At 39.6% G+C, this 20,879-nt stretch overlaps 1 protein-coding gene across 1 annotated transcript; it reads left to right on the forward strand.

Moving 5' to 3' along the window:
• Window positions 1-3,227: 3,227 nt before the first annotated feature.
• Window positions 3,228-10,517, forward strand: sdf2l1 (stromal cell-derived factor 2-like 1). Its single transcript, XM_078250338.1, has 3 exons — window positions 3,228-3,506; window positions 9,002-9,198; window positions 9,364-10,517. The coding sequence occupies exons 1-3, from the start codon at window positions 3,329-3,331 to the stop codon at window positions 9,640-9,642; spliced, it is 654 nt and encodes a 217-aa protein (XP_078106464.1). The 5' UTR covers window positions 3,228-3,328; the 3' UTR covers window positions 9,643-10,517.
• The last annotated feature ends 10,362 nt before the right edge of the window (window positions 10,518-20,879 follow it).

Below are 20,879 nucleotides of genomic sequence, written 5' to 3' on the forward strand. Positions count from 1 at the left end.
GTCCAGAGTTCGAATCCGATCTGTGACGATTTCCTGCATGGCTTCCCCCTCCCTTTCTTATCTAACTGTCCTATCCATTAAAGGCGGAAAAGCCCCCAAAAAATAATCTTAAAAAGAGTTGTTACTGTTTTTGTTGCAAGCAATCTCTCGCTCTTTATTTTGTCATTACTGTTCTTCTTTTGTTTTCCTTCTTCTTCTTCTCCTACGTTAGCAGTTATCGTGTATTAGCATGGCGACGTTAGCACTAGTCAGGATCACTTCACCGGCTGTGTCTAAATAATAGTAACTAGCGAGTAACTAACTGTAGTACTCTGTAATTTAATGCGAGCACACGAATGTTGAAATTAATGAAAATGACTATCCCTACGTTATCCGTGATATAAATGACTGAAGCTCAACGCTTAGCTACCTGTTTAGGAGAAATTAGTCAACTCGGTATCCTTTTAGGCTCTAAGCTCTAAGGGTAGAATTAATCTATCTCCGTTGATCCCGTTCGTTTGTTTGCTGCTTCCATGTCTGTACTACAGCTGTAGCGCGCTGGGTCTGCATTTTTACAGATATATCTGGCAACCCGGCCCAGCTGTCAAAATAGGCAGCTGATACCAAATCACAGGCCAAAACACAAACAGACATTCCGTCATGGAATGGAAATTTCAAAAGGAGAAAATACTGGCTTTAGCATTGTTGTCAGAAAACATAGTATTTCAACTTAGCATGTTTCCTTAATTATTCAGCTGATGCTTTCATTCGTATCGACTCACAATAAGTGCGTTTAACAATGTTGGTACAACCCCAAAAAGTGCTGGTGGCTATCTGCTAGCTAGCTGCTACTTAAAGTAGCGTAACGTCAGTTGACATATGCGCTGATAATCCTCTCTGCATCATTCTAAGTTAGGTAGCCTACAGTGCTGCGTGTTGTAACACACTATACCTCTGTTCTGCTGTGTCGAGCACAGACATCTGCATTCAGAATCCTGTCCTTCCAAAATACAAAGCTTATCCAATTATTATTAGTATCCAAATGAATTATGCTTGAAACTGCATGGCATTTTATGGTTTAACTGGGCATTGTCCAGTGTGACTTAGTTATGCCAGACTTAGATCCCGCAGTACCGAAACTAATCGGCATGTGAATAGAGATAAGGGCCATTTGGCGGGCCCTATACAAGATGCTGTTTGGGGCCCCTATTTTGTCAAACTATGATGGGGGGGGAACGCCTCGGGGTCTGGTCCCAGTCGGAGCTGGTTAATGTGGCTCGGGAAAGGGAAGTTTGGGGTCCCCTGCTGGAGCTGCTACCCCCGCGACCCGATACCGGATAAGCGGACGAAGATAGATGGATGGATGGATGATGGTGGGGGATTCAAACCTTTAAGATGATCCATGGAGATGCATTCATCTGTTACACTTTAGGAGGAAAACAGGCTAGATTCGTAAAAACCTCTCTCAAATTCAAATTAAACATCAAGTTTGTTGACCCAAGCAATTTAAACCTGCAGATAATGAAAATAAAAAAAAGTTAACAATGAGGCTCCTCTACATCAATAAATGCAACAGATGCAGGATTTTCCTCAAACAGGTTTATTTAAAAAGAATCATAACAAAGAAGGCTACTTGCTAGTGGCTACAAATAAAGACAGGTAATTTTATTTCTCCCTAAATATGTTGAGCGGGCTGAACTTGCAGCTTGGTGGCCCCCTAATGGCTGCGGAGGCCCTATGCAGCCGCATAGTCTGCCTATAGGAAGAAACAGCTCTGACAGAGATGCAAATACCGGAGGCTGGGTTTGTGATCTTCCTGTGGATTTTTACCTGCTGTGACTGAGTAATGTGAGTAAGTTTGATCTAATTCACGTAATTTAAAAAAAATCACATATTATTTGGCAATGGACACATTGGAAAGGGTTAAATAAAATGCCACGCTTGTATGATAACTCGTGAAGCTATTAATCTAAATACATGACTTTTTATTTTTATCCTGCTGAGCTCTGGTGGCTGAGCTCTGGCGGCTGAGCTCTGGCGGCGGAGCTCTGGACTCCAGAGAGTTAAAGAAAACGGCAGCAGCTAGACCCAGCACCGGAAGTCTGATCCCCATGATCTGATCCCCAACCACCCCAACTCTGCCGGATCAGCAAACTCTAGGCGGCAACAGAAAGTTTGCTGGGATCGGACTTTGGCGCTGTATAGCCGTGAACTGAAAGTCTATCTCCGCAGCTGGTATCCGCTCTCTTCAAGGTAAAGTTGTCTTTCAGCGGCAGGGAAAGACAGAGAGACAGAGAGACGGAGACGGTGAGACTGAGGGAGGCAGTAAGAGGGAGCACTGCCGATCTGAGTCTGTGAGATAGCCATGCCCCTTCATTTGAATATATTATAACGTGGTAATAAATAGAGGGGGGAAATATGTAATACTATGAAATAAAAGTCCCCTGAAATAAATAAATGTGGACTTATGAAATAAAAATGTATTTATATATTTATTAATTTACTTAATATTGAATAAAACGGCATTCCATACCATCCGAGGAGTGCAGCAATATTCCTTGTTTGCCACAAGGAAATTTATAAAGATGGAAGAGTCATAGGTTTCTAGAATGTTGCATTGGTGCCAGACTTTGGTGTCGGTTCTATTGAAGTTAATGGGACAGGCATGGCAAGTCCCACTATAACCCATTATATGTGTTGTTTCACCTCTGAGTGAAAAACACTTCCACAAAATACATTTAAAAAAAAAAACAACACATGTGATGTTGTTGTCCTTGTTATTTAAAGAGATCATGACTCTGTCCAGCAGCTGCATATAACTCAACAAGCCCCTGTTTGGTCCAAGATAGCTGCTATATATTGATACATGACCAAATGGGCCAGGTCCGACACATAAATGATGACAACAATTAAGCTAGAGAGGATGTAATAGGTTATAATATTTCTATCACCCACCAACACTGACGTTTACACACTCACGACTATTATTTCTTACTAACAGGGTTTAAATCTCCAAATGAATGTAGTAGCTAACGTTAGCCCTCCTAAACATGATTACATATCATTAACAGTTTGATGGTTGGTTAATTGTTAATAACAAAGTCGCTCTATTACAATCAAATACACGTAGAATGGTAGGCTATGTGAATAGTTAGGACTCTTCCTTCTTATAAGTTTCCTTGTTTTGCTTTGACCAATCACATGTCGACATGTACTTCCGTATTTTAGGACTTGTCAAGCTGTGATTGGTTGACAGTATATTACATCCATGGTTGACATCAGCAGTAACGTTTGAAAGTGACTGAATTTGCTGTTCATCTTGACAGTGTCAGAGAACAAAGACACAAAGATGGAGATAATACACGCTGTCCATGTTTTTGTCAAATCACTGCTGTTTCTGCTGCTGTGGTCAAACTGTGAAGGACGAGAATCGGAGCACAACCATGTTACCTGCGGCTCACTGGTCAAACTGCTCAACACCAGACATAACGTCCGCCTGCATTCCCACGATGTCAAATATGGCTCAGGTAACTTTACTCAAGATAGCACATGTATCTATACTTGCATAGAGATACATTTACATTTTAAACGCGCGACAACACAGGACGAAGTGCTTTGTGTTGATGGAGGGGCGTAAAACCTATATTTGGTGGCCTGGCACGTTCTGATTCCACTATTCCATCGTGTGCGTTTTAGCCCTCATAAATAAATAACTATAAATTTTTTAAACCAGGCCAAATCAAGAATTATTAGACCTCAATTTATTATTTGTTATTTATTTATTAACACTTTTAATGTAAGGTTTATCAAGACATGCCACAATGATGGATATAGCTTATTGTTTTACTAGAAATATAAATGCACTCATATTCCTGCAGGAAGTTCCATTTTTATCATGTTTTACTTTTAAAACATGATTTGGGGCATCTGACATTAGTTTGCATAAATGATCAATGGGGGGGGAAAAAATACAAATACACTCTAGGAAATTTAAAACTGTAAAATTACAGACAGTGTTTGGCTGCATTTTCCTCATGACATAGGCCTGTTACTTTGACAATTTGCAGTTTTAGTGTGTGCAATGCAGTGGTGTAGTCTAATGTATTGTAGTGGGTATACTGTACTGTATATAAATATATTGGCCTATATATATGGGCCAGAATCTGCCTTTGGAGGAGGGGGGCATATCATAGTGCCCCCCACTATGTATATATCATAGTTGGGGGGTATGTCTGTCCTCCCCCAGGGTTATTTTGAGCATCAAAGACTTCATTTCCTACATTCAGATAACTTTCATTCACCAATTTACCATAGAAATACCTTTTTATTTAGCCTATGCGAAGAAGAAAAACACAGATGACAATTCAAAATATATCAAAAATATAATGGAAAGTATGTTGTTGCGTGTCATTGGGCATTTTTAAGTGGGTATCAGTAAATCTTGGAGCTTTCTTAGTGGGTATACTGCGTATACCTGCGTATCACGTAGACTACAACACTGGTGCAATGTGTCTAAGAGAGAGCCCAGCTGTAAAAAGAAGACTATAGATAGGCTAATTCATTCATTCATTAAACCCATAAACGTCCTGTGGCATATATGAAAATGTGCTTTCAGAGGACTTTTGAATGCTTAATTGTGAAGTTTCTGCCAATGGTGTTTCCTGAATTAGCCTGTCTAAAAAGAATGTTACCTGTCTGTACAAACAATCAATGCAATTCTTAATGTGTTTTGTAATCAATTATTTTGCTAATATTTGTCAAACACTAAAGACGACTCTCAGCTGAGCATGCTGGACTGATACAGACAGAGGCTTGTTTCTATCATCATGCTCACATTGTTTTGAAATGGAGGCTAGTTGAAGTAATCTCTTGGTGGTTGCTTTGCCGGCTAAGCAGGAAATGTATGAAATTTTCATTTCTGTCAATGTAGCAGGGGCGATTTTAGCCTTTTTTAGGGGGGTTAAAGCACCCCCTATACTTGATCCTGGCACCCCTAAAAAAGTCTTGAAAAGTGTTTGACAAGTTCCCGCAAAATAAATTTTTGAGCCACAGTGGAGATTCCGATGTTAGCTGAAACTGCTGAAACTGCGATGTTAGCTGAAACTGAAACAGATCCAGACGATCAGATAGGTGCCACTTAAGCTAGCATATTGGGAAGTGGTCGTAACATGCTTTCAAAGTCGTGAAGCTGTTTAAAACCTAAATGGGCATGATTATTTTCAAATGGGTCCATTAAACTCTCACATCAATATATTGAATCGGCTGTATTTGGCTTTGGTGAGAGTCATTTACAGCCATGTCTGACACATGTCAGCTAGCCTAGGTAAGTTAGGTTCAGAGTTCTGCATGAAATGAAAAAAATGATTGAAATATTGAAAATATGTTAATATTATTATCACCTTTTTCCCTTACCTGTTTCTGCATACTGTGGTACCTATGAGTCTTGGCATTGTAGAAATTGGATGTGACTAAATACTGATCCTAAGAGTGTCGACAGCATTATCTGTTCTGTTATATCTAAAATTATCTATTAGAAAATGATCTAGCTAAGGAGTTCTGCTCTAGGAGAATCACACATTTGTGAAATAAACCAGGAATCTAGATTTCTAGATCATTCATAAAAAAATTCTGAGGCATTTTCAGAAAATAGTGCTTGTCAGCCTTAGTCAAAATCACATACATCTCTAATTGTCAAAAGTCTTTCTAGTTACATAGTTCAGTGTTTTTCCTACCATGATGGTCCAAAATGATATTAAAATGCATCGTTAGCACAGTAGAATGTGTAAAAAATATATGTTTAAAAAGGGTGCCAGGCAGCCCTAAAGCTTTGATCCTTGAATTGCCCCTCCAATGTAGTTTGACATCATGTTTTCCCCACGCATTATAGCAGCATACAGGATGGCAGCTAATGCCTACCATACACTAAACAATACTAAAGACTGACACCATCTCACATCTAAAGACAATCTGTCTTAATGTCACTGAGTTTTTAGTCACAGACTAAAAGATTTTACTACCAAGACTACTTACGTTATCGTAAGTAGTCTTGGTAGTAAAATCTTGTTTGATATTATTATCAAACATGTTTGATTTCGTCGGAACGTCAAGACGAGAAAAAGACTGACTTAAGACAGCTCAGACTGAGTTTTATGACCACCTTACGCAAATGATTGAGACGACGGGACAAGCCACAACTCTAGCAAGACTCTCATGATTTTATTCTGATGATAGAAATGTGTCTGCGACAGTGGAATCGCTTGAAAAGTTGTAAGGTTGGCATGTCAAACCTGTCATAGAACTCCCTGCAGTAGCTTAATACATGAGTGCATTTATGTTTCTAGTAATATAATAGCCTACATTAACCATCAGTGGCATATCTTGATAAACCTTACATTGAAGGAGTCAATAAACAAATAATAAATAAGGTGAAATTTAACTTTTGATCCGTTAGGAATAGTTGTGGCTTTAAATATGAATAGCTTTTTACAGACTGTGTGGGCTAAAACACACAAAGCCTAAATCTTCTTTAACAATAATTCCCTACATTGACAATCAGGTATAGGCAAACTCATTAAAATATGCAATGATTAAGATGAGTGTATATGATGTAATAGTGTCATTTGTACGTGCCAGAGGCCACCAAAATCGGGCTTTTACGGCTTCCCCACCAACCAACAACAGACTCTAGGCGGCCAATATATTTACAGCACCCCCTACCACAAAATAGTTCCAATGTCCCTGATAACCATAAAACATCAAACAGTAGTTAAACACTACAATTTACACCTGCGGGTCCTGGGGACTGACTACATTGAAAACCTATAAACTTAGCCTATATTGTGAAAGAGAAGGCGCCACAGGTTTTTAAATAGTTTTTCAAGGTTGATTATGACTCCTTCTATTATCAAGTTTTAATCCATGGAGTTTTTATATTTGTAAAACTTGTCTTGTGCTGAGAAAAGCGATTTAAAATCATGTGACGTCATCTCTTTTACCGCTATAATTATGGTTATATTCTTGTATGTTGAAAATGTATCTGAAAATAAAACAAATAAAATCCCAAATCTGAAAAATTTAATAGACAAACAATAATAGATATTTTTAAGAAAAACTTTTATTTAAATATAAATCAACATTTTGTAATGGCTATATAGGTTTATGTATATATATATATATATATATATATATATATATATATATATATATATATATATATATATATTCAGAATCTAAAAAGAACATTTGATAGTCTGATTCAATCAATAAAAATGTAAATAAGCTACTGTATAAATGTAATAGTTCAACATGTTAAGAAATGTGCATGCTTATGCGAAACTCGAGGGGTTTATCAATATAATGAGAATAGCTGGTCCACCTGAGGAGTTCATGTTTTTTTTATCCTGTGTCCTCCTTGATTTGACGGGTTAAATGCTACTACTGTAGCAACTGTGGAGGATGGGTGGGGTTGGTGCTTGATCACTGAAGTCTTGCGTCATTTGGCTGCACCGACAGTGTTGTTGTCATTACTTAGAATTCTTCATGGATGCGACAGAAACTACTATACATTATAGCTTTAAAACTCTATATAAGCATTTTAATGAAAAGTCAATGGAGATATTGAACAGGGAAAAACACTTCCGGGACCAGAGCCGTTAAAAAAGTGGACGGCACTGTTGATGTCTATAACCTTACTCCACACATACCAGAATAGCGTCCTCCCGCTCTCTACACTGTTTAACCACTACAAAAACTCAAGTGTGCTTTATTGTTGGTACTTATGGTCTACTGGTTACACAAAGAAGTCTACGGAAAGCCTTTCCACTCCCTATTCAGCCCCATTGTACCAAATTTGGTTGCAGTTCCGCCAGAGTTCCACTGGGGGTGATTGCAGGCGAGTGCAAAATGAATGGGACTGAATTGAAGTCTTTCTAGTTACATAGTTCAGTGTTTTCCCTACCATGATAGTCCAAAATGATGTTAAAATGCATCGTTAGCACAGTAGAATAATGTGTAAAAATATATATGTTAAAAGGGTGCCAGGCAGCCCTAAAGCTTTGATCCTTGAATCGTCCCTCCAATGTAATTTGACATCATGTTTTCCCCACGCATTATTGCAGCATACAGGATGGCAGCTAATGCCTACCATACAATATAAAATACTAAAGACTGACACCATCTCACATCTAAAGACAATCTGTCTTAAGGTCACTGAATGTCAGGCGAGTACAAAATTAATGGGACTCTATTGAGCTAGATGGCTAAATTTGTCTCTTTCGCCTGATTGTCGTTGAGAAATCTCAGATTTGATTGTAGTTTTTGCAAATTGAACATGGATTATAGGTCGAAAGTTGAATGAACGAGTACTTGTGTCATTTTGATTTCTTACAGGTTGAGTCGTTGTTGCCCATAACACGCTAGCATTCTGCTAATGAATGCTGATTGGTCAGTGAAGGACTGACTACGATCGGAGATCCCGCTTGACGGTATCCGAAGCAGAACCAGAATGTCGGAGTGAATATTTCGGTGTGTTCTTTAAAACATTAGCAAACCTCTTTCTAGCACGTGTATTGACAGGGAGAGCCTAACCTGTCAGCTGTGTTGTCGATGCCTCGAGAGAAAAAAGGAAGTGACTCAGAGCTTGCCGTAAAGCAGTATCTCTGGCCGTACGATGTGTATGACGTCATTGACATTTTAAAAGGCTTTTTAGAACAAAAAAATCCACTTTAAAAAAAATCTAACACCCAGCAGTGTGTATTTTCTTAGCTTCCCCTTTCGAATGCAACATTCAAATTACTAGACAAAAAATTACATCCTGAGAAAAGTGGATTTTGAGGGGTATAGCTCCATAGAGTCCCGTTCATTCTGCGCTCGTCTGTGAGCGCCCCCTATATGGATCAAGAGTAGAACTGCAACCAGTTCAGAAGCCGGAAGTAACGAGAGAGTGGAACTTCTTCCCTTATTAGAAATTCTTTGCTAAAACTAAACCTACTAAAACTTAGTTTGATTTTGTGTGTGTATGTAGGCAGTGGACAGCAGTCTGTAACTGGAGTGGAGAACGCAGATGATGCCAACAGTTATTGGCAGATTCGTGGGAAGCCCAACCGTCCGTGTCAACGCGGGGCAGCCATCAAGTGTGGTCAGGCCATACGCATCACACACATGAAGACCGGTCGAAACCTCCACACACACCACTTCAGCTCACCGCTGTCTAATAACCAGGTCAGACAGTCACACCCACACTCACTGTTATTTGTTGTACATGTGTGTTTTTATAGTTTTTGGACAATGGAGCTCTATGGCACAAAGGAAGATAAATCAGGCTTTGGATATAAACATTTTTTGTTAGTAGGATACATTCATTGGTCTGTTCTCTTTCTACTGCAGGAAGTCAGTGCCTTTGGAGAGAATGGCGAGGGTGACGACCTGGACGTGTGGACAGTGCAGTGTGACGGCATCCACTGGGAGCGCGATGAGGCTGTGCGCTTCAAACACGTTGGCACTGATGTCTTCCTGAGCATAACTGGCGAGCAGTATGGCCACCCCATCCGCAGCCAGCGGGAGGTACATGGCATGAGCACTCCTAACCAGCACAACTGGTGGCGCTCCATGGAGGGTGTCTTCCTCCAGCCCAGCCAGGTGCCGCTGCGCCACGATGAGCTCTGACATCATCACTGAGAGGCGCAAAGCATGTTGATTCCTGTTCATGTGGGGGTTTTACAAGTCTCCTGGACCAAATGATGTCATGTGTGAATGATGGTGAATATTTGACTGATAGCTCATCTCTTTACATGTGAAGCACTCAGGGTGGTCTGAGACAAGGGCGATAATGTTATTTTTGAATAAAATCAGTGATGTAGTGTAGCAGTATGTAGTGTAGAATTTCATAAGGGAGAAAATGCTTTTTGTAAAAAAACATCAAGTGGCCGGGTTGGGTCAGTGGGTAGAGCAGGCGCACATATACTGATAGGTTTATACCTCAACGCAGAAGTCCAGGGTTCGAATCCAACCTGTGACGATTTCCTGCATGTCTTTCCCCTCTCTCTCTCTCTCCCCTTTCTCACCTAGCTGTCCTGTCAAATAAAGGCAGAAAAGCCCAAAAAATAATACAAAACATATAACGTTAACCATAGATCATACCATATTTGATCTGTCATTTGATAGAAAAGTAATCCGCAACAATAAAAAAAAAAATGGACTACCTGTAAAAGTCAGTTCTCAAGCATAATACCAAACATTGGTGCTTGTTTGAAGATTGTTGGTTGGACAGAAAAAGCTGTTCATGTGACATCTTCCAATTGTGAAGGGAAGTCAGCTTGATGTGTCTTTCATCTGCTGTTTCCTTGGCAAACTACTGCGGTTTAGGTGGTCAACCTTTGCCCTTGTGCTTCTGCAGAAGAGCTTGGGAAGAAAATTTGGAAACACCTGTCTGCCTTGAAATTTCTGCCTGTAAGCGACCCTTCCTGACACACCTTGTGTCTTGTTGCTAAGCTGACTCCCCCTGGTGTAAGAATGTTTTGATTAAACTGTCTTCAGCAATATCACCTTTTAGTATGGCTGTTCCTCTCCCAGTTTTATTCCTTCTACACCGTTTCTGTTAATTGTGGTTCAACCTACATATTATGATCATTAATACAGTATCTGTTTGGTGTAAATGTAATGTTTAGTCAAGCACTGGGCTATATACTGTATATATTGTTTATTTGGAAAGTGGTATGTTTGTTACGGTCTTTCTTTAACAGCATACAAATATCTCACTATTTGCAAAAGGAATGTTGTGAAAGCATTTCATTTCCATAAGAGAAAATCAATGCTGCTTTGACAGAGAACTAAAAGTTAAAATCTACACTTCCTACAATGCAGCTTGATAACTTTCATAGGACCCTCCCAGCTTGATGAATGGGCACATCTTTCAAACTCCATGCCCACAGTTTGTTTTTGCAGGCTCTTTGTAATCTCCAAGTTCAAGCGGAGATAACCCTGATGACATTGCTATAACATCATCAGGTTATTTTCTCAGAATTGACGAAGCTCCTCCTGAGCCACAAATTATATAAAAAAAAAAAAAAATGTTTACAGGCTGAGTAGTGCTTAACGTGATAAGTAAACTGACCTTTGTGTGCTAAATCAGTGGAATGCCTGTTTAATGAATCAACCAATTAAATCATAATCACTGGAATAATAAATGACTGGTTGGTTTCTGGGGCCCTAGGCAAAACATAATAAAGCTGTTATCTCAAATCAGCTGGGTACCCCAGGCCCCCCTAGTGGTATCAAATCTCCCTGAAAAGTAATTTGAACTCTGTTCATGTAATGTCAAATTCTAAAATAAAGGCTAATGAGTCAAAGTAGTCATGTGTGCTGACCCGGGCCCATTGATCACCATCAGCAGATAGAACTTTCCTCCTCCTACAATGTCTTCAATTGCTAAAGTCTGTAACTGACAAAAACTAAAATGGCTAACAAGTTTGAAAGTTACTCCACAGCCACACTCTTAAGAGTGGACAGCAATGTAAACCTGGTCTGAATTCTCTCTTAAAGGTGCCCTGTGGAGTTTTCTGTTTGATCTTTGTACAACTTAATCCACACACCAGCCAGCCAATTGGCTGTACTGATAAGTTACATGACTTTTAGTTGTTTATTAGTTCTATTAGCTCATAGTTTAAACAAAAACAATAGTCTGGCAACAACTATGGCATGGGCTTAATCAAAACCACCTTGTCTTAGCATATTCAAGGGTTACTGATTAACATTAAGTTTGCTGTAAAGAACTAGGCTATATAATTATGGTCACAGTGTTCAATTGGTACACTTCTAAATCAATTTCAATTAACCTGTGTAGTCTAGAGAATCTTTTAGGTCCGGTGAATATGCAAAACTAAAATATATTTTTTCTTATCAATTAAAGATGATCATAAATTAATAGAAAAATGAATCAGATACAATTCTGATAGTTATCGTTTAAATCACTTTTTTAATCAGAAAATATTAAGCATTCTGATAAACCTGACAGGAAGTGACTTGGTTTGAACGTCAGCTGCTTTACACTAGAGATGGCCCGATACCATTTTTTGCTTCCCGATACCGATTCCGATACCTGAACTTGCGTATCGTTTGACAGTTTGACAGTCAGTTATAACGGAAAAAGAACATAAATAAACTACTTTAACGTAGATTTTCTTTAGGGCTTCATTACGTGGTATCGGATCGGTGCATAAACTCCAGTACTTCCCGATACCGATACCAGCGTTTTTGGCAGTATCGGAGCCGATACCGATACCGGTATCAGTATCGGAACATCTCTACTTTACACATATGTTTGTTAAAAAATGGTAAATCCTATTTTAGTGGAATTAGTTTCTTCCCAAGCAAGGAGCAGCTGTGAAGCAGGTTATATCGTGATGACTTGTCACATCATGTGTTTTAAAGCTCAGATTCATCACCTTAACAGAAAAAAAAACACAATCATGTTGATTGTGGTAACGTGAAATATTCTCCCTTTACAACAATTTCATTGTTTTGTTTTTCAATCTCTGTACATATAATAGATTCATGTTAAATGTTAATTTGCATTTTTAAAGTGGGGAATACAGGGTTTTTTAAAAAGTAGACATTTGTCAATCAGTCTTTGTTTTGAACATAACGTAGTTATGTTTATTATTTCAAAGTTGGTCCATATCATGTTGCACTGTGGTCTTTGCTGTATTTCTGCATATACCCTGAGCTCTACACAGTGTTATGGCCAGAAAATGATAATAATGACAGATAATGCTCATGAGTCAGTTTCCTAATTCCTCCTTATAGAGCTTTGGATAAAACCAGCAAATAGCGTTGTACTTCGTAGCCTACTTTTTCATCTACATCCATTTCAATAGATATTTTCTCATGTAGACACCTAAAGTAGCTATTACAGTTTTTCCTATACTTTGTGCAGACAAAACTTTTTAACTGGATCCATATGCAACATTTTTATTAGATTTCTAAGTCCCTGTTTGTCTTTTAGATTTAGCATCAGTTACATGTTTTTTTGTTTTTTTTCACATTTAAATAAACGGATTTAAAGCACAAAAACTTTTTTTTGTCCAGCAGGTGGCGGAAAATCACCAAGACCCACAATTTTGGGGCAAACCCCTATGTGTTACCTAACTCCTTGGGTCATACATACATTGTTTCTATGTACTCAGGAGGACTCACTGGGCAACAGTAGGCTACAAAGTGGATTATCCTGGTGGAATAAAGTAAACTTACCAACCGACATCAGTAAACTACACGGTGGTGGAAAATGACGCTAATTTAGTTTAGATAACTGAATAAAAGGTAAGACTTTAGTGACCTTCAGAGGGGAAATTCCTGTTGCACCAATACACCATTTGGGCTAAACTAGTAGGAACCCAAGACATAAGATGACATAACTCAAATAGAATAAGAAATTACATTTAAATATGAGAGGCCGTATAGGAAGTAATTCATACTTCTGTTTCACACACATTATCATAATCTTGCATATACAGCACTATACTCAAACACACACACTATTATAATCCTTTTACATGTATGTATGAGAGGGTATAGTCGTGTATGTGAGAGAGTATAGTAGTGTGTGTGTGTGTGTGTGTGTGTGTGTGTGTATGTGTGAGTATAGTAGTGTATGTGAGAGAGAATAGTAGTGTGTGTGTGTGTGTGTGTGTGTGTGTGTGTGTGTGTGTGTGTGTGTGTGTGTGAAAGAGTTTGATTGAAACGGAAGGGAGTTTGATTACTCAGCTTCTGATTGGTTGACAAAGAAGAAGCGGTATTTGACAGTCAAAATCCTGCACATTATATCCTGTATCCTGTCATTATAACAGTTTGGCTGAAGTGGCGCTGTAATGGACAGAGAGAGGCTAACTGAAGCTGTGGGCCTTCTAAATAATATTTTAGGAAATGGTGAGCTATTGTCAACGATGTCTCAACAATTAAATCAAGTCCAACAGAGCTCTGATTTGGAGATGCAGAGATTATTCAGGGGTGGAACTGCAAATCCAGTCAGACCTGGCTCCAGCGCTAGCGCTACTACTTCTAGCTAGCTCAATGGAACACGGAGGACATCGTTACCAAACGAGACAGCATTTCGGTGGATCGTCGTCAAAATCCAGGAAGAGGTAAGTTGATTAAAAAATAGCCAAGGACCCTTTTTTATTAACGTCATCCTATCTGCAGTGTCCCCCCAAATTCATGTTAGCATGGTCGTGACTTTAGCGCCGCTAGCTAGTTGCTACCATAGACAGTATATAAGAATGGACCAACTGATCCCGTTGCTCTGGACGGAGACCAGTGAAAGCCATTAGAAGCACTTTTCCGGTGAGCGCTGAGCGTTACTGCGCAGCCTCCAACTGAGGGAGACGACGTAAATGTGACGTGAGCAACCTGTCTGAAAGTTGTAAGTCTTCTGGTAGCTGTGCCAAGAGAAATCTCAATCATTCAAAATCTTGCAGAGACGGAAAGCGTAGGTATATATGTAAGGAGATAACATGGACACAGGCTAATTACTGCTAACTAAAATGCTAGTTAACATTAGTAATTAAACTTAAACAGCTAATGTAAGTCAAAACTGCCTGCGAGCTTCTCCTGTATTATACGGTAATTCCTCTACTATGCGACAGTAAGTCACGTGGTTATGACACAATCGTTAGCCTATTTTTACAAAAACGTCTACTACGGAGCCATAACGTGAGGTACAAGGTAATGGAGCCTTTTATACATTGTCGTGTTTCTTTAGAAATAAACAATGGACAAATAAAGTCTTTAAACGCTTCAGATGTAAAGTTATTTGCTGTCAAAGTGACGTCAAAATGAATGGCAGTCAATGGAATGCTAACGTCGGGTGATCGCTTTGTAGCATCAAAATGGCGGCATAGGAGGTTCGAGCTCTGAAGCGAAGCTTACCCCCTTGGTTGCTACCCACATACAACACGGGCTAGCCATTTTCCATTGAAAACTCCACTAGTGCTAGTTAATATGACCAAGCAAGTTTGAGCAAGCTGTGTAAAATAATTTCAGAAATCAGGTTTCAGAATTAAATCTGCTGTTACATGAGAGAGACGACACAGTATCTGTCAAGCCCTTTGATTAACCACAGTGTATGATATTTTACTGTACAAATACATTTGACTTTGACTAGGAGAAAAAGCTAGCAGCTAGCAGCAGCAGTTATGGAAGCATATTGGTAGTTATAGTACCCATCGCTGTGCTCCATTCAACGCGCAGTTTATTACAGTGTAGTTCTGCATTTATTGGATTTCGCCTATCTTTGGGTAAGGAGACATCAGAGTAGGCTGTTTACAGCAAAGATAGTGTTAAATGAGAAAGCTCTCGCATCGGCTGGCTAGCTAGCTGAGTTGCAATCATCTGACTGAGTGACGATGTTTAGCCTGTGTGTGTCTTTGACTACCATGTAAAGCGCTATATAAATAAAATGTATTATTATTATTATTATTATTAATATTAAAAAGTGCAATCCACATGTTTACATATGTTTATTACAGTGAATAATAATCTAAATACTACTAAGTGTGGTAAAGCCACATATTTGTTTTTATATTTCTGCAATCTGCACTTTAGTTTGTGTGATTAGTTTCTGACTTTCATATGAACACCAGGCTTCGTCTGTTATGGGTTTGGTGTGTTTTGTCTTGGTGTCTTGGTAATCTATTTTTTCTGTTTTGTATTTTTGCCCTGTTTCCTGTTTTATTTTGACGGTCTTGTTTTCTGTCTTGTCTTGTATTGTTTTACTTCCTTTGTTTTCCCGCCCTTGTGATTGCCCTCAGTGCAAGCCCCCAGGAAGCGCGCCAAGTCTAAAAGCCACCATGGGCTTAGCAGATAACGGTGGTTCTGCACCCCATGGCCCAGAAAGACTTTTCACATAGACTTTGCATGGCGAAAGAAACGTCTATATTTCAGCGGATAATTTGTTTCTGGGTATATCAACTTACCAGCCCGAACGTAAAGGGTCCTTGTTTAAAACGTCACGTTTTTAACATTTTTAACATTCACTAGAAGCGAATCCAGAATTATTAAATTTGGCATGATGAACACGCATAATGGGTGCGAGCAGAGCCGCGGGACTGCGCCCGCCCGCATCGCCTGCACTGCGCATACTCATATGACTGTTTTGAGTCCTGTAGCTGTAATGGATGTAGCTCCAGCAGCTAATGGCTGTAATTCACCATGTGTTCTATTAATACATCCATGGTATTATCTTATGATATATCCAAGGGATGTATGGATGTATGTATGTATGTATGCTGTAAAGCCTGTTACGTGGATGTAACGTCATTAGCGTTTCCCAAGACTGCCAGGGCTATCGGCTAGTAGCTAACATCAGCGGTAGCTAGCATGGGAGAACGGTACACTGTACATAGATAACGTTACAGACATAGTGATTACATCACCTTGGTTTTCTCAAAACAGCCATCGTTTGTTTTGATAAGCATTACTAATTAATACATGGCAAAGTGAAGTATTATAATGAACATTGTCGTTGACTCGATGTCAATGACTGGCTATATACACAATATGTATATCCTGTTGTCTGTAATAAAGTTAAATGTTATGGTGGCACTCATTTTCACCTCCTGGTGATAATAATACAAGCATTTAATTTCCTTTCATATTGAAATATGAGACGGACGATACAACATCAACAATGATAGAAGGGTTTATTAAGAAATAGCAAAACGTGTAAGGTTACATATAAGTAGCAAATGTTTATATATTACATACAGTAGGCTATATGAAAGTGTGTAATATTTTATATACCAGAAAACTGATCACAAAACAAATTCAATTTTTGCGCAGTTACAATTTTAAAGTATTGTTTTTAATCATCTTTGGATCAAATAATGAGTCAGGCAAGTAATATGAACTCTGGACAGGACAAGGACATCGCTGTCTGAGAGGGAGAAGTCATCTAGCAGATAATGGACCGAGGCATGCCAACAGCTGAAACTGGAAAACATGTTGCAAAAGACTCAAATTCACCATTTTAACCGGATTCATTCTACAATTGCAGGGTAGTTAGCATGAGGTTGGTTGAACAGCTTAGGTAACATTTAAAATAAAAAAGGCCTGTCTTAGTTTAAGCCCACTCACCACGTCAAGGTGCAGGCCTCGAGTGGGGACACGAGACCAATCACTTACAGTACATACTCAGACAAGACATATATACATAGAACAATACTAAATACATGAGAAATCATGAATTAAATAGTAAATGAACTACCAGTAATGTACAATAACTAATATCATGCAACAATTAAGGTGTTAATTCATTCTGAGTTACTGTTTTATAAATAAGTCTGCAGTTAAAGGGACAGGCCAAAATACTTACCAGTCAAAGCAGTGCTTATATGTATCCTTTGAATTTCAAATGTTTCTCAACTTTTTCATGTATGGTCCTTCAATTAAAGTGGTCCTAACACTGAAATAGATACTATTTGTTCTTGTACATTCCTGATAGTTCATGTACATACTCAGACAAGGTAATACATATATACATAGAATATATACATAGAACTAGGGCTGTCAAAATAGCGCGTTAATTTCGATTAATTAATCTGAGAAAAAAATAACGCGTTAAAAAAATTAACGCAGATTAATCCATTCCATATGGACTGCAGTTGTGACTGAATTACTGCAGCAATGCGGCGTGGAGTCGATCAGTCTGTGGCACTGCTCAGGTGTTACGAGAGCCCAGGTTGCTCCGATAGTGGCCTTCAGCTCTTCTGCATTGTTGGGTCTGATGTGTCGCATCTTCCTCTTCACAATACCCCATAGATTTTCTATAGGGTTAAGGTCAGGCGAGTTTGCTGGCCAATTAAGAACAGGGATACCATGGTCCTTAAACCAGGTACTGGTAGCTTTGGCACTGTGTGCAGGTGCCAAGTCCTGCTGGAAAATGAAATCTGCATCTCCATAAAGTTGGTCAGCAGCAGGAAGCATGAAGTGCTCTAAAACTTCCTGGTAGATGGCTGCGTTGACCTTGAACCTCAGAAAACACAGTGGACCAACACCAGCAGATGACATGGCACCCCAAACCATCACTGACTGTGGAAACTTTACACTGGACTTCAAGCAACGTGGATTCTGTGCCTCTCCTCTCTTCCTCCAGACTCTGGGACCTTGATTTCCAAAGGATATGCAAAATTTACTTTCATCAGAGAACATAACTTTGGACCACTCAGCAGCAGTCCAGTCCTTTTTGTCTTTAGCCCAGGCGAGACGCTTCTGACGCTGTGTCTTGTTCAGGAGTGGCTTGACACAAGGAATGAGATGAGCTGAAACCCATGTCTTGCATACGTCTGTGCGTGGTGGTTCTTGAAACACTGACTCCAGCTGCAGTCCACTCTTTGTGAATCTCCCCCACATTTTTGAATGGGTTTTGTTTCACAATCCTCTCCAGGGTGCGGTTATCCCTATTGCTTGTACACTTCTTTTCTACCACATCTTTTCCTTCGCCCCTCTATTAATGTGCTTGGACACAGAGCTCTGTGAACAGCCAGCCTCTTTAGCAATGACCTTTTGTGTCTTGCCCTCCTTGTGCAAGGTGTCAGTGGTCGTCTTTTGGACAGCTGTCAAGTCAGCAGTCTTCCCCATGATTGTGTAGCCTACAGAACTAGACTGAGAGACCATTTAAAGGCCTTTGCAGGTGTTTTGAGTTAATTAGCTGATTAGAGTGTGGCACCAGGTGTCTTCAATATTGAACCTTTTCACAATATTCAAATTTTCTGAGATACTGAATTTGGGGTTTTCATTAGTAGTCAGTTCTAATCACCAAAAGTAAAAGAAATACACACTTGAAATATATCAGTCTGTGTGGAATGAATGTATACATTATACAAGTTTCACTTTTTGAATGGAATTACTGAAATAAATCAACTTTTTCATGATATTCTAATTATATGACCAGCACCTGTATGTCTGTCCACTGTTGAGAACCATGTGTTGGGTTGCTAAAACAATACAGTTAGAGATTGGCAATTATGATGACCCCAAGAGGGGAAATCCGGTGTTGCACAAGACAAAGTACAGATTGAGCACAATACAATTAAAATTAATTTGAATAAATAAATTATACAGTGAAAACTATAGTATACAGAAGGTTGTATATTACATGAGTTATATAAAAACAGAAGAAGAAAGCTGTTCATTTAAGCAACCCTCAGCATGTAGCATCATGTAATTACTTATGATGAAAATGGACCAACTTTGTGCATTTATGCCTGACAATGTCTTTTGTCATTTTCTCAGTTTCACATCTGGCTAAGTGGTGCATCCTTACTTTATAGTATATAGAGGATGCCATTTTCACCAGTAGATGTACATGTCACGATCCGTCAAGTGTGTGGCGAGGCTTGGACCCAAATGCAGTTTAGAAGTAATTTATTAACACAAAAACAGTCTTACACAAAATGTCCGCCGGAAGGTAGCAAGGCAGGAAACAAACGAAACACAGAATCCGACATACAGAAACAGCACACAACAAAATACAATGATCCGACAAGAGACAAGGACAGAACAGGAACTAAATACACCAGGTAACGAGGACTAACACTGGACAGGTGACACAACAGGTGAAACAAATCAGGGTCGGGCAGAACAATCAAAAAGGCGGGAAACAAACAAAGACAGGAAGAAAGTTAGACAATACAAGGGAGACAAGACAGACTACAAAATAAAACAGGAAACAGAACATAACAGAAAAACAAGACTACCACAATAAGACAGAACAATACCAAAACCCTGACAGTACATGATTGTCCTCAACAGTGGTTTCAAACATGTGGTCATGCAACTCTGGGAACAACATCTTGTCTGCACTGTAATCCAGAACTTGATATGTGATGGCTGATGTTAAGCCATATCCCTGGGGGAGCTTGCCAGATGTTGATCTCAAAACCCGTTGAAAGCGACGCTCTGCCTCTGAACAAACAGCAACTATCCCAGGTGATGGTTTTTGCAAACCTCCACGAGTCTTCAGGAGAACAAAGGGATGCACAGTGGAATCAGAAGTCAGCGCATCAGCACATGTCATGCAGTTGTGCTTTTCTTTGATCTTTTTTACAACAAAGCCAGCAATGTAGTTGATAGCTGCGTCTTTGTACTCAGAAATAGCATCAACATTTGGGCATTGGTGGTAATCATGCTCTGGCTCTGCATGCTCAACAGGCTGAAGGTCATATCTGCGCGAGGTGTTTGCTGCCGCAGGTGTTGCCTCCAAGATGGTGGTGTTGTCGCGGAGGATGCAATTGCCTGTTCCAGTCTTCACTTGCAATTTCACAAGAAGACGCTTGTATGCAGCTGTGAACTGTCTTGCAGTAGGGTTGTTGTTAAATCCACCACGTGCTCTGACAGAGGAAAAGAACAGTTCAAGATGATCTTGACTCAGCTTGTAAGTGAGGAGGTAACGGCATTGGGCATTTGACCTACACACAGCTTCCTGGAAAACATTCCATACACTTATGCAACTGGCAATGAAACCAATTACACAAGTTTTTCGTTTCCCAGCATGCAGCGGTTTGCCTGTCTGATCTTTCAGTTCCAGGAGAGACTTTTGTGCCTTCAGAAGGATTTCTTCAGCGCGGTCTTTGTTAGATGTCCTCAGCTGTGCTTTGTATCCTTTCCCTAGAGGATTCCTGCTGTTGAGGACATCGAAGGCAGCATCAATAGTTCTCAGGAAGTCCACCATCTCTTCACATCCTCTGAACTGCAGCAGGTGTGTTGCAATACTCAAGAGCATCTGCCACACTGCTGCTGAACACCTGGGCTGCAAGCTTCACCTTCATCTTCTGTTTATCCCACCGTATGTGGGCCATTTTCAACTTGTTTCCAAGTCGCAGTCCCTGTGACTCCTGAAGTTTGTTTAAATC

The sequence above is a fragment of the Sander vitreus genome, chromosome 5, assembly GCF_031162955.1.
Source record: "Sander vitreus isolate 19-12246 chromosome 5, sanVit1, whole genome shotgun sequence".
Lineage (NCBI taxonomy): Eukaryota > Metazoa > Chordata > Actinopteri > Perciformes > Percidae > Sander > Sander vitreus.

Bases quoted from the DNA above. Each gene is read 5' to 3' on its own strand.
- sdf2l1 (XM_078250338.1), top strand. From the start codon at position 3,329: ATGGAGATAATACACGCTGTCCATGTTTTTGTCAAATCACTGCTGTTT. The intron at 3,507-9,001 runs GTAACTTTACTC...GTGTGTATGTAG, and splicing joins CGATGTCAAATATGGCTCAG to GCAGTGGACAGCAGTCTGTA. The intron at 9,199-9,363 runs GTCAGACAGTCA...TTTCTACTGCAG, and splicing joins CACCGCTGTCTAATAACCAG to GAAGTCAGTGCCTTTGGAGA.